This window comes from Anopheles funestus, chromosome 2RL (genome assembly GCF_943734845.2).
Source record: "Anopheles funestus chromosome 2RL, idAnoFuneDA-416_04, whole genome shotgun sequence".
Lineage (NCBI taxonomy): Eukaryota > Metazoa > Arthropoda > Insecta > Diptera > Culicidae > Anopheles > Anopheles funestus.
In genome coordinates this window covers 52,497,337-52,513,279 of record NC_064598.1, presented here as the reverse complement: position 1 = coordinate 52,513,279, position 15,943 = coordinate 52,497,337, and the positions used below count along the sequence as shown (strand labels likewise).

The window sequence follows — 15,943 nt, the reverse complement described above, 5'->3', positions numbered from 1 at the left end:
AAGATGAGAAACAGGAGCGACGCTAAAAAGCTATTGAAGTTGAACCTTAACCATCCAAACGCGTCAATTAATGTAAAAGTGTACGAGCATGAAACGCTTAACCACACCCGAGGAATTGCTAGATGCGATGCATGCATGTTCCTCAGTGAGGAAGAACTTTTAGACGGGTTAAAGGACCAAAAGGTAACCAAGGTCGAAATCATGAAGAGGAAAAATGACAAGGGGCAAATCATTAACACCAGGTCGGTCATTTTAACCTTTAACAGCACGGTCCTACCCAGAAAAGTGGATATTGGTTATTTCACTGAAAGGGTTGAATTATACATTCCGAAACCCACTCGCTGCATGAATTGTATGCGAATCGGGCACACGAAAAAAGTATGCTATAAGGAAAAGAAATGTGCGAAATGCAGCCAATCATTCCACGAAAAGTGTGAGAACGTGGTAAAGTGTGCAGAATGCGGAGAGGCTCATAGTACGCTAGACAAAGAATGTCCTATCTACAAGGACGAATGTGAGATCAAAAAGATTCAAACCGAAAAGAGAGTGACGATGCGTGAAGCAAGAAGGATGCGCAGAGCTATAGCTCCTGTGATTCCGAGAAAATACACATCCCTAGATTATGCAACAATCACAGCAAATAATAACGGGCAAAACACCCAAACTCCACAAAAAGAAAACGAAAACAACCAAGAAAGACTAGACAAACAAGAAAATAATAATCAAAAAAACACAGAACAAACATACACAAACACAGAACCAACTACAAAAGATACAGAAAATAATAACTTATCAAAAGAAACAAACAAAGTAACACAAATCAAAAGTATAAATACACCTACCCACAAGAGCATTGAGATGATTTCATCGGATGAGGAGGGAAGTATTCCCTCCACAATCACAGCCCCCTCGCCATGCCCAGGGGAAAAAGTCGATGTGGATATCGAAAATGAAATATTTACCTTAGAGAACGGAGAAACACTACCGTACAAGCAACTAACGCAAGAAGAAAAAAAAGCAGCCACAACCAAACGGTTTTTAGAAATGCTATAAAACGTAACAGCTGAAATGGCTGCAAATAATAACGTTAAAATCATACAACTAAATATACAGGGTCTGACAAACAATATAGATGAATTGAAGCACATTTTAAGCAGCGACAAGGCAGATGTGGTATGCCTACAAGAAACCTGGCTAGTGGACCATACTGCCTGCAAAATAAGAATACCACAATACAACCACTTCTACCAAAACAGAGACGATGGCTACGGTGGCAGTAGCATCTTTGTACATAAAAAATACCAGGCAGTAGGCGTACAAGTACACCGAAAAAACAAATTCATACAAACCATCGGCATTTTATTGAAAAGGTTGAATGTAACTGTCATAAGCACCTACGTTAAACCCACTACAACAAAAAATATTTATTCGAAATACCTTAAATTAATACTGCAAGCGGCTGACAATAAAAAAACCATATTAACAGGCGACTTCAACGCTCATCACACAGCGTGGGGCAACCACCTCTGTGATATGAGGGGAAGAATAACCCTGGAGCAGATAAACAGCTGTGATATGATAATGGTGCATAACAAAGAATATACATTTATAAGCCCAGATGTGACCAAACAAAATACCGCCATTGACCTCACCATAGTGTCACCGAACATGGTCATAGACATCGAGCGAAAGGTCACTAATCAACACGTGGGTAACAGTGGACATAGAATAATTGAAGTATTTATTAAAAAACCTGCCAAACCGCATACAAGATCTGTGATAAATACTACTAGAATTGACAAGCAAATTCGTGATATTAGATGTAAGGAAAATACCAGTATTAATAGCATTAAGAATACACTTCAAAGCATTGTAAAGGAAAACACCAAAACCATCGCGTACACACCTAAAAGCTGGTGGAATGAACAGCTGCAAAATGCCTGGGAGAGGAAAAACATATCCCGGAGGAATTTTAATAGAAACCGAACCATAGAAAACTCCATCCAATTTAAAAAGGACCTGGCAAAATTCAAGTACCTGAAAAAAAATGAAAAAAGGACCAACTTTGAGGCCTGGCTAGACAAAGTAAACTCGGACAGTACGAGTAAAGAACTATGGGACCTAGTCAATAAATGCCATGGGAAACAACATCACTATAATAGTACTAATATTATAGCCGAAAATAAGGACAATGCGAAAAAGTTCCTCAAACTGAACTTCAGCAGTCCTAAAACATCAAGGTGCCTGTACACTCCACGTTTCATTACAGATATAGAAATCCTGAACTTGGAGAAATGGAAAGACATACTAAACAATAAAAAAAACACCACACCCGGTATAGATGGCATTTCCTACAAAGCTTTGAAGCTACTAGATGATGAAGTTGCCCTTGTTTTGATTAAAGAACTTAACAAGATGTACCAAGAAGGAAGGGTACCAAAAAAATTAAAAAAGATAAAGATAGTGGCAATTGCAAAAATAGGCAAGGATATAAAATGTGTAGAAAACTATAGACCTATAGCCCTGCTGTGTACACTTACCAAAATAATCAATACAGCAGTACTGAGTAGGATTACCGAGCACCTGGAGAAGTACAATCTCCTTCCGGAAACCAGTTTTGGGTTCCGAAGACACAAATCCACCATTACAGTTGTAAATCTCCTGGTTCATAAAATATTACACAACAACGCAAAGAAAAAGTACACTGGGGTGGTTTTTATAGATATTAAAAACGCTTATAACAGCGTACTCACCAAAGAGCTCCTGGGCACCCTTAGGCAAAGTATGATATCCGAAGAAGATATCGCATGGATTGCGAGTTTTTTAAACAACAGGAGTTTAGAAATATCAGTGGGGAAGGAAACTATAAAACGAATAGTTAGTAACGGCCTTCCACAAGGAGATGTTCTTTCACCCACACTCTTTAACGTCTACACGAGCAGCTGCCATGACCTAAATGACAATAATATTAGAATACTACAGTATGCGGATGACTTCGCAATAATGGAGACTGGGCTAACTCCAAAAGCGGTGGAATTTGCGCTACAAAGATCAGTAGTATGGCTAAAGGGAAGACTTGCCCAGCTAAACTTAGAAATTAACAGTGCCAAATCTAAATTAATGACCTTCCCAAACAACAAGATCAAACTAAGGGTAAAAGTTGATGACGATATAATAGAGCAAACCAAAGAGCACAAGTTCCTGGGCATAACAATAGATAATCGGCTAAAATTTAATACCCATCTAGACAACCAGATTGCTAAAACGGTGAACCGATTTAACCCAATTAAAACAATCTGTAACAATTCCAACCACATTGACCCAGAAAAAGCCATACAAGTTCATCGAGCCATTATAAGAGGCACAATAGAATACGGAATAGGATTTAGCCTCAACGGAAACAAAGGAAAACTGCGCAAAGTGGATGCGATTCTGAACCAATCCCTGAGAAGGGTTACAGGATGCACCGGAACAACACCTCTCAACACCCTTCACGCCATAGCGGCGGAAAGACCGTTCTCCATTAGAGGCAAGTACCTCATATCAAAACAAATTGCCAAAACAATAGCTTATTCCGCTCCCAGCATTGCCTTATTTTCGAAATTAAACCATCGTCGGTCCGTCAAACTAGCAGCAACAGAACAAAATTACTTAAACAACAAGGACACCCTACAATCCATAGCCACATATCATTTCAATGATTCCATCAACAGCAGTTCCAACATAACGATCCGTACTACAGTACCCGGACTAAACAATAACAAACAACAATATAACCCCAAAATAGCACGACAATTAAGTCTAGACTTGATTAACTCCACTACCAACCCCCCTACTGCCACAAAAATCTTCACAGACGGAAGTAAGATAGACGATAACTGCGGGATAGGTTTATACATTGTTAGTAACAATGAAGTACTGCTTAAAAAGTCCTACAAACTGAAAAATCCCGTATCCATATGCTCAACAGAACTATATGCCATAAAATTAGCACTCAAATTTGCAGTTCAAGAACGAATACACAAACCGGCTATATATACCGACAGCCGAGCGGCTTGTCTAATCATCGAAAGCGCCGCGAAGGAATTATACACGAATGAAATAGTATCAGAAATCCTAAATAATGGAGCACAAGTGAACGTGTGCATACAGTGGATCCCCAGCCATGTTGGCATTGAAGGGAATGAAATAGCCGACAGCCTTGCTAAAGAGGGTACCAACTGCGACAACCTCATAAACAACAAGATACTCCTTCAAGATGCTCTAACGAGATTTCAAAACAAGGCAAAAGATGAAGCGGACACGTGGTATGCTGAAATGTGCCAGCATAAAGGCAAAACTTTTGCGGAATACCAAGCCCGTATGGGGAAAAAAATGTGGCATCACAGATTAAAACTGCCAGCTAATGGCATCAAAATACTGAATAGGCTGATTTCGGGCCACGACCACAGTAATTATTGGCTACATAAAATGAGATTAGTGGATAACGGCCTCTGTGATACATGCAACGAGCCTGACACGGCTAGGCATAAAGTCTTCCACTGCATAAAGTATGCATCAGAACGGGAAAAATTAAACTTCGTTAACGAAGAAAGGTTCAAGAGAACCTGGCAGAGGAAAGACTCACTGGGACTGATAAAAGTATTAAAGTTCATCAAAGAAAACAGAATGAAATTCTGAGACACCATGATTCAAGAACAGAAATAGCAACCTCGAGCTTTAAACCCAACACCATAAACAGAACGACAATCACATTCACGAAAAGTCAGAGAGAAATTCATAAACAACACACCAATCCATAAACAGCAGACTACAAGAAGCAACTGTACCAATCGTAGAAAGTGAGGACATATGGCCTGAGTAGCCGGTCCACAAAAAAATAGAGGTAGTGGTATCAGTCCATAACCACGGAGTAACAAGGGAAGGCCCAGGAAGCTGGATCCCTAGGTGGTACCGTGGCAGTACCTCGACGAAGAAGAAGAAGAAGAAGAAGAAGGCGCGGTAGACATATTGAAAACCAATTAGAAGTTTGTGGGTTCGATTGTGATACATATATTTTCACTCACACACATAGCACATTCCGAAGGATTCGCTCACATACATTGACAAAAAATCGAACCCATAAACGTCAAATTTTAATTCATTTTTCTACAGCGCAGCTGTCAAATCGTTAGGGATAAGCCCACCTGATATCTATAACCACTTTGATTGCAAACAAACAACGCGGTTTTTGAACGGCCGGGAAACGGAACAAATTTCTTCTTTTGATGGTTATACAACGATGCAATATCGTTTTAAACTGTTTAAAACAAGCCCAACAAGTGTGTAAATACTATTGGAATTAAGTTCCTCAAGTTTTCTTAGTTATGAAGCTCGTCATATCTCAGTTTAAATGTTTGGTTTAATCGATTTGTGTGCAACTTAGAACCAACGGAACAAACTTCGAGAAGTAACAAATAGAAGTTCGCATATTAGTGGTGGCAATTAAAATAATAATTTTGGTAGTGTAACTATTAAAAACAAGTGACCAACAAGCGTGTGTATATGCTGAAGTCCAACCTAAACCTTTGAGTTTTTGTGATTTTAGAATGTTTGATTGATTTCGTCAGCTGCCCCACGTTTATCGCAGCTGTACCAGGTATCGATATGATCCAAAGGCGGTTTAAGGATCATAAAGGTAAGTAAATATTAAATTATTAGTACGAATATGTTAGACGACAAAATGTTAGATTTACGGCATCTTTATGCTAGTCAGACTATAAATGTTTAAAAAATCCAAATCTGATGACAAATAAGGTGTATGTTTTAAGGAGAGTTACAGTTCAAAGGCTTTTTGTTAATGGTAAACGTAAAAATGTTCTATTGCTTCCATCAAAATCGCTTCCTATTCTTTGCTGGATTTTGAATCCGTCTATGGTGAATAAAATATCATACCCGAGATCGTAAATTTTACTCACCGATCGTAAATTCCCTATTGGGGAAAGAACCTAGCTGACATATTTGAGCATACTGTAGCACTATCCTCTGTAAGCAACAAGAGTTGCCCACTTCCGATTCCTGTACATACCATTTTTGTTCCGTCCGCTTTACTAATCTCCGGTTGTCTGTAGGGATTCTAATCACTCAACACCTTCTTATCGCTCTGCATATGCGATATCATGTGTATGTTACCATCAGTTCGCTTCGCAAACCGTCCTTGCCATCAAGCACATTTCTTGTGTATTCTTCCAGAATGAAAACTGTACTTCCGTTACCAGATTCATTTTTGCATTACTTTTCATGAAATTATTTTTCAAAACTTTCTTCCGCTTTTCGCCCATCAGTGGGCAGTTACGAATAAAATGGGAATTCTTGGCAAAAATGCCAAATACATTTCGTAATCTTCTTTCGAGAATCTCGTGTCTTAGTCGTTTCATTGATTTTCCAATCCTACGTACTGATATTTAGAACTGTTTCATCAGTTGAGCTACTTTGGATTTTTTGACGTTCTTGCCGAGGACGTCACTCCTCATTTAACTTACTTTTGGTAAAGTCTTTTGAGTGGCTATCAATTACTTTAACCACGGTGCAATAGGACATCGGAATAATGTATCACCGTTAATTGCTGCAGGTGTTCAGGTAAGTTGTCATTTCCTGGCATCTTTAGAGAACACATCTATCATTCGTAGTTTTCATGGATTGAACTTCATGGATACCAAGGAGAGTATTTCCTTAGCTGTCAACTTCCTGCATATATATGAACCAATTGTTCGTTTTCCACGGGCTTATGCCGATTCACCTTTTTCGATCCAGGTCGCCATCTCACTAGACGACACTGTTGGAATGCACCTATCTAATCTCTTGCTTATTCCGTCTGTCCATATGCAACAAGTATCCTCAGTTTTGGCTCGGGTTCCACATCTCGATTTTAATCACTTCGATTTCGTTAACTTGAGCTCCATCTTGAACTTTCATATTTCGACATTTTCCAAAGAGGGGTGTCGGAATTTCTTTCTCTTCTTGGCTTAACCATCAGGCCGGTCCCGGTACTGGAATTATGAACAGATTCTGAAGCTCCTTCCCAGATTCGTTGAACGTAAATTCTTCGTAGCACTGTACCGTCCATCTGCGTTACAAACTTCAGGAAAAGAAAATGACACTTTCGATACTATCGGTCAAAATTCTGACCCTTGTTCGAAATGATACGAACTCATGACTAAATGGTGCTGTATCTGGAGTGTTGCCAATGTCGCCAGTTTTGGTGAATCTTCTTTTTCTTCTTGGCGTAACGACCTCTGAGATTATGCCGGCCATTTCTGGCTTACGAGACTTATTTTTACCGCGTAGTCGGATAGTCAGTCCTTGCTACGGAGGAAGGTCCGGATGGGATTTGATTCCCGGTCCTGCCGCGAAAAGAAATAGTATTATGATAAGGGAATTTGATCGCGCGATCGTTGCCAGATGTAAATCCCATACATCTCAGTTCTCAGGTGGAAAATTATAAATTCGCGAATTTTCTTTTGATACGCGTTGCTTTGAGTAAATATTCAACCTGTAGACTAAAACCATAACATAACTAAAAGACCATCGTTTACACAATCGCTTTATTTATTTTTTTGTCTCTTTTTTGATATTTCGATTTGACAACTTTTACTTAAACCTTATTTAGACTGTGATCGTCGATTCCACAAGGAAGTAGGCTTTAGGGTACAAATGAAAAAAAATATATATACGTATAAAAACAAAATGTAAGAACGTAACCGTAATAAATAGAAATGAAAAGCGCCGAACAGTGGAGTAGAGTCCAAATACTGCGCTATCTTGTAGGAATAATAAAAATGGACACAAACATAAACACTTAACATGGTGACGGGTTTTTTTTGTGCCATCGGCTTCGTGAAATTTGCTGTTTGAAAAAACAAAATTAGCGTTTCTTAAAAGCGAGTAACTTAAAGGTATGCGCAACTACGGAAGACGGAAATATAAGGAAAACAACAAAGTTAAACATACACTGCACGACAGACGGGAAATGGAAATGAATCACAAACCGGATAATCATAATTAAAATGAACGATAAAATAACGATTAGCTTCACCTTACGAACGAGGCGCGCATGCGTGTCTTAATACCGACTTTCCTAAACGAATGATGCAGTATAACAGGATTTTTGGATAGTATTAGAACCTTTTTGGAGCTATGTGATAAAATGATAGCAAGATGGATTAAAAAAATTCAATTTTTTAAATTAAACACACTGTAAAAAGCATGCGCGGTAATAAGGACTACAGCGGACAACATTGAGGTTTCCGCCACAGTTGCAAGGTTATTCTACGTTTCGCGTGTATGTGTGTGTGTTGTTGGATTTTTGTTTAGAGACTACAATGGAGAACTTGACTGGAAGCCATCGAGATGGATTTTTGTGCAAGAAAATGAACAGCGGCATACAGAGGACACGGTATGCTTAACGCAGATTGAACGGATAGAACAAACCGTTGGACTTGAGAGTGCTTTCGAGTGTCGCTTGGCAGGGGATGGTTATGGCGTCTGTGAGGTACGGGCTGTACGGTCTTTAAACTTCAACCTTAAACGGTGAGCCAGGGATGTGGTCATCACCCCATTTGACGAGCAGAATGTAGTCGCCCCGCTCACGAACCAGATAGTTGACCGTGTACTGGTTGCGTCCTGTATGCTTTATGAAGACCTCATCGCACGGGCCTTTCGGTCCGTAAATGCCAACGAAAAGGATGTTGTTGCCTGTGTTGGGAAATAAGAAATGATACTCGTTGTAGTCGAACAACAAAACCGAAACAATTATGTTTTTTTTTCGTTTCTACTTACCCGCATCGCCGGCATTGACCGTGAACTGGTTCTGCTTGCCCATGTACGCCTTCTTGAGACCCATTCCCTTCGATTGAATTTTGCTTGCGTCCGATTTGAAGATTGGTAAAATGACACCAGTTCGGTTACCGCCTTTCGATACCTTTGCCACAGTTTCCACAATAACCGATGATGTTTCCTGACCGCCCGCTTCGGCAAGACTCTCACCGGTGCAGTTGATCTTAAACGGTGAACCGACGATGTGCATCTGGTTGTACTTGATCGTCATGTAGTAGTGGCCCGGTAAAAGTGGCGTGTAGCGCACCTTATATCCCTCTTCCACTTCCGTACAGTCCATCGCCACCTTGGCCGGTCCGTCAACGGTAACCGCGAGCGTGCCGGCGCCAGCATTGCACGTGTCTATGATCAGATCGGTCTTCTCGCCCGTCTTGACATCTCCGAGACCCTTGCCCGAGGCATGTACGGCCGCCGGATCGACATCGTCCTTGCCCACCTTAATTCGGTATGGGGAGCCGGGTATGTGCACACCGTTGAACTTGACGTGGATCGCATGGATACCGTTCTCGCGCGGGTAGAATCGCACCGAATACTGATCCTGATCGATCAACTGAATGAAACAATCATCCTCGTTGTTCGATGGTGCAACGACCTGATGAAGAGAGAACGAGAGAACGAGAGAATGAAGAAGGAGATTATAGGACTTTAAAGACTTTTCGTTTCGCTAGTTGCCCTATGGTCAATGTTATTCGTTCTTTTCTGCTTTTTCTACCGGGGTTTTCACAGTTATTAGTATATCAAGTAGGCATAGCCATTTTGGCAACACGATTAATGTTGAACACTGCTGAAACGGATGACGTTTTATTTGTGGGTGTGGGTGCGGTGCTGGTTACAAGACATGTTTTTAGAGACCATGCTAAGTTTGCAGGGTAAGCTAATAGAAGATAAAATATTGGTTTCTTCCCATCTGGAGAACCTTCTACAATACCAACCTTTGCGTCCAGTTCACCCTTGGCACCGTTCTTGCGCACCATAAACTGGGCCGGCTTGTCCGCTTGCACGCACCCAGTCGGGAACTGAGCCACTTCCAGCTTGTGCGCCTCACCCATAGCAGGCGAGACATAAACCTTGAACGGAGAGTCAGGAATATGGCGATCGTTGAACTTCAAGCCGATACGATAGTCGCCTAAAGGAAAAAAAAACATGAAGCTCATCAAACGAATGCGATTTAATGCAGCAGCTTATCGATATCTCTACCTGGTTCACTGACGACGTACGAAACATCGCAAGAGCCATCCTTGCGATCCTTGAACTCGATCTCCGCCTTGCTGGGGCCTTCGACGGAGATGGCAAGAGTGCCACCACCAGCTTCGCGAGTCCACACGTTAAATTCGGACGCCACACCCTGTTCGCCGTGTTCCAGACCCGGACCGCCAGCCTTCACCAGATGTGCACCAGTATCCTTAAGCGGGCCAACAGTGAACTGGAATGGCGATCCTAGGGAAGGTAACAAAGCGAAACGAATTTCAATTACAGCAAAGGTTTTCGGGGAAGCTGTGCGAAAGAGTAACTTACCAGGAATATGGATCTGCTTGTACTTGACGGAAACCGTGTGCACGCCCAGTTCCTTCGGGATGAAGTGCACTGCATATAGCCCATCTTCGATCTCCTGGATCTCGGCATCCTCGCTGACGCCGCCGGGTGACGTGACCGTAGCAGACAGATCGAACGACGTAATGCCAGGCATCTTGAACGTCAGCTTGCACTGGCTGCCAACCTCGGTGATTGGCACGGCTTCGCGCTGGCGCTGGATCTTTTCACGCTGCCGGTTGGTTCCCTCACCCGAAACTTTCACTGTAAACGGTGATCCGGTCACGTGATGGTCCGCAAACTTGAGATTGACGATGTAGTAGCCCGGCTCAGTCGGTTTGTAGGCGATGTTGAGCGTGCCATCGTCTTTGTCCGTGCATTGGATCTCCGCCTTGCTGGGTCCCTCGATCGAGAGTGACAATCCACCGTACCCGGCGTTGCGCGTATCGATCGAGAACACGTTGTCCTGGTGCGTTTTACCCTCCTTTAGGGCATTACCAGTTACGAGCACCTTTTTTGCATCGCCCACCTCACGTTCGCATACGTTTACCTTGAAGGGTGAATTGGCAATGTGCTTGCCCAGTCGCTTCACCGACACCGTATGCTCACCGATTTCACGAGGAGTAAAGGAGATGCCAATGTTACCAGTGGGCATGCGCTTCAAGAAGCAGGGCTCCTCCAGCCCGGACGGTGCCTGAATAGAGGCATTCAGCGAACGCAGATCGTTATCGCTGATGACACCGGGAAGCGTTACCTCGGAGCAGGAACCGACCGAAATTTGATTACGCTTGCGGCCTTCACCGGTGATTTTCGCGAAGTATGGTGAGCCCTTGATGTGCTTATCACCAAAGCGGACCGAAATTTTATATTCACCAGGAGCGGTCGGTAGGTACGATACAGACACCGTACCATCCTTGTTATCGTGGTAGGTAATCTGTGAATGAAATCGGGAATGGTTGGGAATGGAAATTTGGGGGTTATTTTTTAAGAAATGGAGTGTGCCATAAGTAACTTACATCAGCTTTGCTGGGTCCTTCCACGGCCATTTGCAGACCACCGGCACCGGCACCCTTGGTGGAGATGATGAACTGGGCCGGTTCGCCAGTGACTCCATGCACTAGACCCGGTCCGTACGCCGTCACGTAGCCGGACGAGATCGAATCGACGTGGAATTTGAACGGTGAACCCTGCACGTGCTCACCGTTGTACTTGACCGCGAGCTCGTGAATACCTTCCTCCTTCGGTTCATAACGGATCGACACGGTTCCATCGTGATTGTCATCGATAAACGGTTTGTCTACTTGTCCGCTGGGCATCTTGACTTCGGCTGTGGATATGAAAAAAAAAATCATCACGGTTAGTGTATAGTCTAGTGTAAAACGGATTATTTAGTCTTCTTTACGCATAATTCAATCTCGTTGAATACGGTTAAGACTTAAATTAAATTAGTTTGTTGAACTTTATTAGAATGTCTTTATCGCTCTCTTCGCATAACGATATTTAATGTCATCCAGAATGTCATGAAGCCGAATAGTCTGTTCTTGCTGCTGTAGAATAGTCAGGGGTGGGTTTTGACATTCGGTCTTGTGGTGTAAGACCGGCATATACATCATCGAGTCACTTCAGTCGCACAGTAGCAAATATACTTAGTAACATATAATGAGGCATTGCCCTCATCATGGATTTGTTGATTAAACAATTTATGGTCATAGCCTGTGGAAAGATATTTGTATATTGGAAAAATGCTTCACCATCTTTATTAGCGGACTAGCACTGATTTGCTCTAACTATATTCCAATTGCAAAATTGACTTCCAATTGTATTGCTATTCAGATAGTATATTTGATCTCGCAGAACTCTATTAGACTTTCGTTTTAGTTTTAAATATCGGCCAAACCATGTGCTTTTTGTCCATTTTAGGACAATGCAGTATTATTTCAACGGAATGGTCGGGGTCGGCACACATTTCACGAAAGTGTAGAACGTAGTAAACCAAAATCCTGAATTTTCGAGCCACATACCCTCAATCGTATGTTAAAACATAACAGAAACATATTATAGTGGAAGGGCGATTATCCGTGCTCATCGGATAATAACACGGATAATAGACACATCTCGTTTGATTGATAAATATTAGTGTTTAATGTATGATAGATGTTTATGTGCATGATTTTTCTTCTTGTCACTCGGCATATTGTATCAATCACAATTGATACTCTTAATATTTGCCATAATCGATTTTGCAGTCATTATGTCAAATAGCATTTGGAACTGTCATTTCCGAATTGCACGCATAACCCGACACCTGGTTTTACTCATAGAATATGACACACAGTGCTTATAAATTATTCAAGTAGTATCTTATAGAATTGCAAAAATAACAGTGCTGTACAGAATTCTGAAATCGTTTACTGTAAGATGGTAATTGGTATTATAATTAGTAAAATGTAAAACACTCACTATCGCATGTATTCTGGACTTTGTGAGACAGCAACCTTAGTAAATATTCAAACAAACTCAGAATCAAAATAGCTGGTGAGAAATTTTCGAGCAATCTTGAAGTCATGACATAGTTGATTTTGACGCTGATTTACGGGAAATATTTTTCTGGTGGGGCAGCCCAGTGGTGCATGTGATAAACGACGCCGGTCCACACAGCAGGACCGGGTTCAAATCCCATCTGGACCGTCCCCCCGTAGCAAGGACTGATTATCCGGCTACGCGGTAAAAATAAGTCTAGTAAGCCAGAAATGGCCGGCGTGACCTGTGTAAGGTCGTTAAAAGCCAAGAAAAGAGAGAGATTTTTCTGGTGTTGTAGGCATGTGAGTCCTTTAAAAATATTTTTCTTGGGTCCGATAAAATCAGATAACTGATCAAAAATTAAAATTTGTGTGAAAACTTTTGAAGATTCGGTTCCAGACATGAATCTCACGAAATTTTTGTGAATTTTATACTAAAATCAATCATTGCAAGACCATATGCCGGTTCCCAACACATGATAACAAACAAGTAACAAAAATATGTTACAAACTTCTCTTGTTGTTCAATTTATGATTATTTCTAATTTTATATCGCTAACAGAATGTAAGAAACAATAGCCATAAAAGAAATGTTTGAATTTTAAATAACCAGTTGCCCGACAAAGTCATTCATCGTAATACTTTCATCAGAATGATTTCAACAACATCTTCTCCGTCAGGTGAAGCAGCAATGTGTAAAAAACGATAGCGATCCAAAAATATGCATCAGAGATATTAAGTAAAACGAAGAAAACTAAAGGAATGTTGAATTCCTATTTTTTTTTCTTCTAGAAAAACAGCCTGGCCGTATTGCTTGAATTCCAATTTAAAAAAATCAACATTTGCAGGAAAGAAAGACACATCTTTCACTGTATTCCTCAAGATGGTACACTGAATGTCGCACGATCGTACGGTGCTTGACAGAAGCACCGTGACGATTACCGCTGCCGGAACATTTATCATCCTACGCGTATCAAAAGGATGTCGCCACAATCACCACCGTTAGTTGGGACGGCTTAGGAAACAACAACAAGTTACACAACCGTGTGTTTTCGCTTTTTTTTCAAGACGATCATCGTCCTCATCATCATCATGATCATCTGCTTCATCGCCAGCCATCACATCTCATAATGGACGTTCAAAAGTGTGATCCATTCCAGGGGTATTTTTATAAAAATTCCTTCGCGCTTAGTCGCGGATCCGACGACGTCATCTACACCCGGTTCGTTAGTACGTGCAATCGGAATCGGGCGCGTTCTCGCTCGTTGCTAGTCTTTCTTTGCCCCATACCCATAAAGGAGGTGGTCCGAAGCGAACATTGGAGATACATATTGGGTACACCTGTTGTTTTTTTGGCACAATTTATTTGGATGGATCTACGAAATGTTGGACACCCTCCCTGGTAGCATCATCTGGGCCAGGTTGTGCGTGCACACCAATACACTTTGGCGCGATACACAGTGTCGAAAGCTAAACGACAAAATTGGCCTGGCCTTCGTACGTTTTGCACCATCCCCTGATTCGTCCTCCAGAAAACCATCGATGGATGACTAACAATGTGTGTGTGTATGTAAGAGAGAGAGAAAGGGAGAAAAAATACCCACACCTACAATCACACATCACTTCGTATTCAAGTTGGTGATCTCTCCTCGATCATAGTTTATTTTTGTGTTTTTTTGCTCATCAATTCCATCCAGCACGAAAAGAAGGACTTTGCTTTAAAAAAAAATCCCCAACTTCTCATTTGATTTGCTCATCTATCCATCAGTTCGCTTCGTTGAATTGCATTAGGGGTTAAAATCAACGGTCATCCATTTGGTATCGTTGATCGCCGGTTGGAATTATTGGAGGACGCAAAATAATCCTATCCAGCGGGAACGCGTGTGCACACTCCGCGTGTGCCGGCAGTACACACTTGCAGTATTGTTTTGCTTGACCGGTTGTTTGTTTATTTGTAGAAAATCGTTTGCTCATCGTCGCTGTTTGTCCGTGACGCATCAGGGTCGTAGAATATACCGTTTGTCCCATCATTCCGCCCGGAAACGGTTTCCATCTTTGTAGCCGTTGTCGTTGTTGTTCGATGTCGGAAACAATCGGAAGAAATGTTGCTTACGGACACGGGTAATCTGTCGTTCGGGTGGGTGGGCATCGTGAAGATTTATGAAGCAGCCGTAGAACACAAGAGACGAAGCAAAACAAAAAAAAAATCATTCGGAAAATAATGCGGAGCAATTCAACTCGAGATGATGGCGCACGCTTTAACTACAATGTGTGTGTGTCTGTGCGCTAGTACAACCATGTGACAGCATAACTTTGTGCGGTTGTATGGAATCAAACGCGAATGTTTATTCACTTCACCAACCATTCAGCCTGCCCCGGGGTGAATTTTGGCGCATTTATGTACATTCTACTTAAATGCGGAGCAATCCACCTGTTGTCACTTCCGCCGGTTGCTCCATCGGCAATCATAACCCGATTGTATAAAGATGAAGCGAACCGAGTAAACACACCGATTTGTTTACGCTAGTTTGTGCTTCCGATGAGGTTTTATTGGCTTGTTTAATTTCGATCGAATAAATGTTCGATCGGATGTAAAAAATATTCCGGGAGTGAAGATTATGGCGCTGTTTTTAAGATATTTAAAATGGTTTTAACCATTGTTGAACGCCCAACAATGTATTTGATTCAATATCTGTAAAAAAGTGTAGAAACGTTAATATTTATTGCAACATATTTAGCGTTTACAGTTATTTTTATTATAACCCTAATGTGCAAGTACAAAGCACTGGGCGCCCGCTTTAAAAAATGTGTATACAATATAAACATTTTATCTGTTGCACAAATCAAGCATATAAAATTTATTTCACATTCTATTGAAACCTTGGATACCTATCAGGTATTAGTGTAAAAAGGGTGTTTTTGATTCAATATCTGTAAAAAAGTGTAGAAACGTTAATATTTATTGCAAGATATTTAGCGTTTACAGCTATTTTTATTATAACCGTAATGTGCAAGTACAA

The 15,943-nt window shown here is 41.4% G+C and overlaps 2 protein-coding genes across 19 annotated transcripts in view; one reads left to right on the top strand and one right to left on the bottom strand.

Moving 5' to 3' along the window:
• The first annotated feature begins 5,242 nt into the window (after nt 1-5,242).
• Nucleotides 5,243-15,943, top strand: part of LOC125760775 (uncharacterized) — a 122,155-nt gene continuing 111,454 nt past the window's right edge. Inside the window, exon 1 of the mRNA XM_049421240.1 lies at nt 5,243-5,677. The gene's annotated coding sequence lies outside the window, so the exon portion shown is untranslated. The remainder of the gene's footprint in view (nt 5,678-15,943) is intronic.
• The window catches only part of LOC125760768 (filamin-A), a 53,898-nt gene continuing 45,520 nt past the window's right edge, over nt 7,566-15,943 (bottom strand). For all 18 annotated transcript variants that reach the window (XM_049421205.1, XM_049421202.1, XM_049421200.1 and 15 more), the window contains 6 exons: nt 11,421-11,731; nt 10,390-11,338; nt 10,072-10,311; nt 9,807-10,000; nt 8,818-9,466; nt 7,566-8,733 (listed from right to left, as the gene is read on the bottom strand). In XM_049421205.1, coding sequence (XP_049277162.1) covers nt 8,549-8,733; nt 8,818-9,466; nt 9,807-10,000; nt 10,072-10,311; nt 10,390-11,338; nt 11,421-11,731 — 2,528 coding nt within the window. In that variant the 3' untranslated portion in view covers nt 7,566-8,548. The remainder of the gene's footprint in view (nt 8,734-8,817; nt 9,467-9,806; nt 10,001-10,071; nt 10,312-10,389; nt 11,339-11,420; nt 11,732-15,943) is intronic.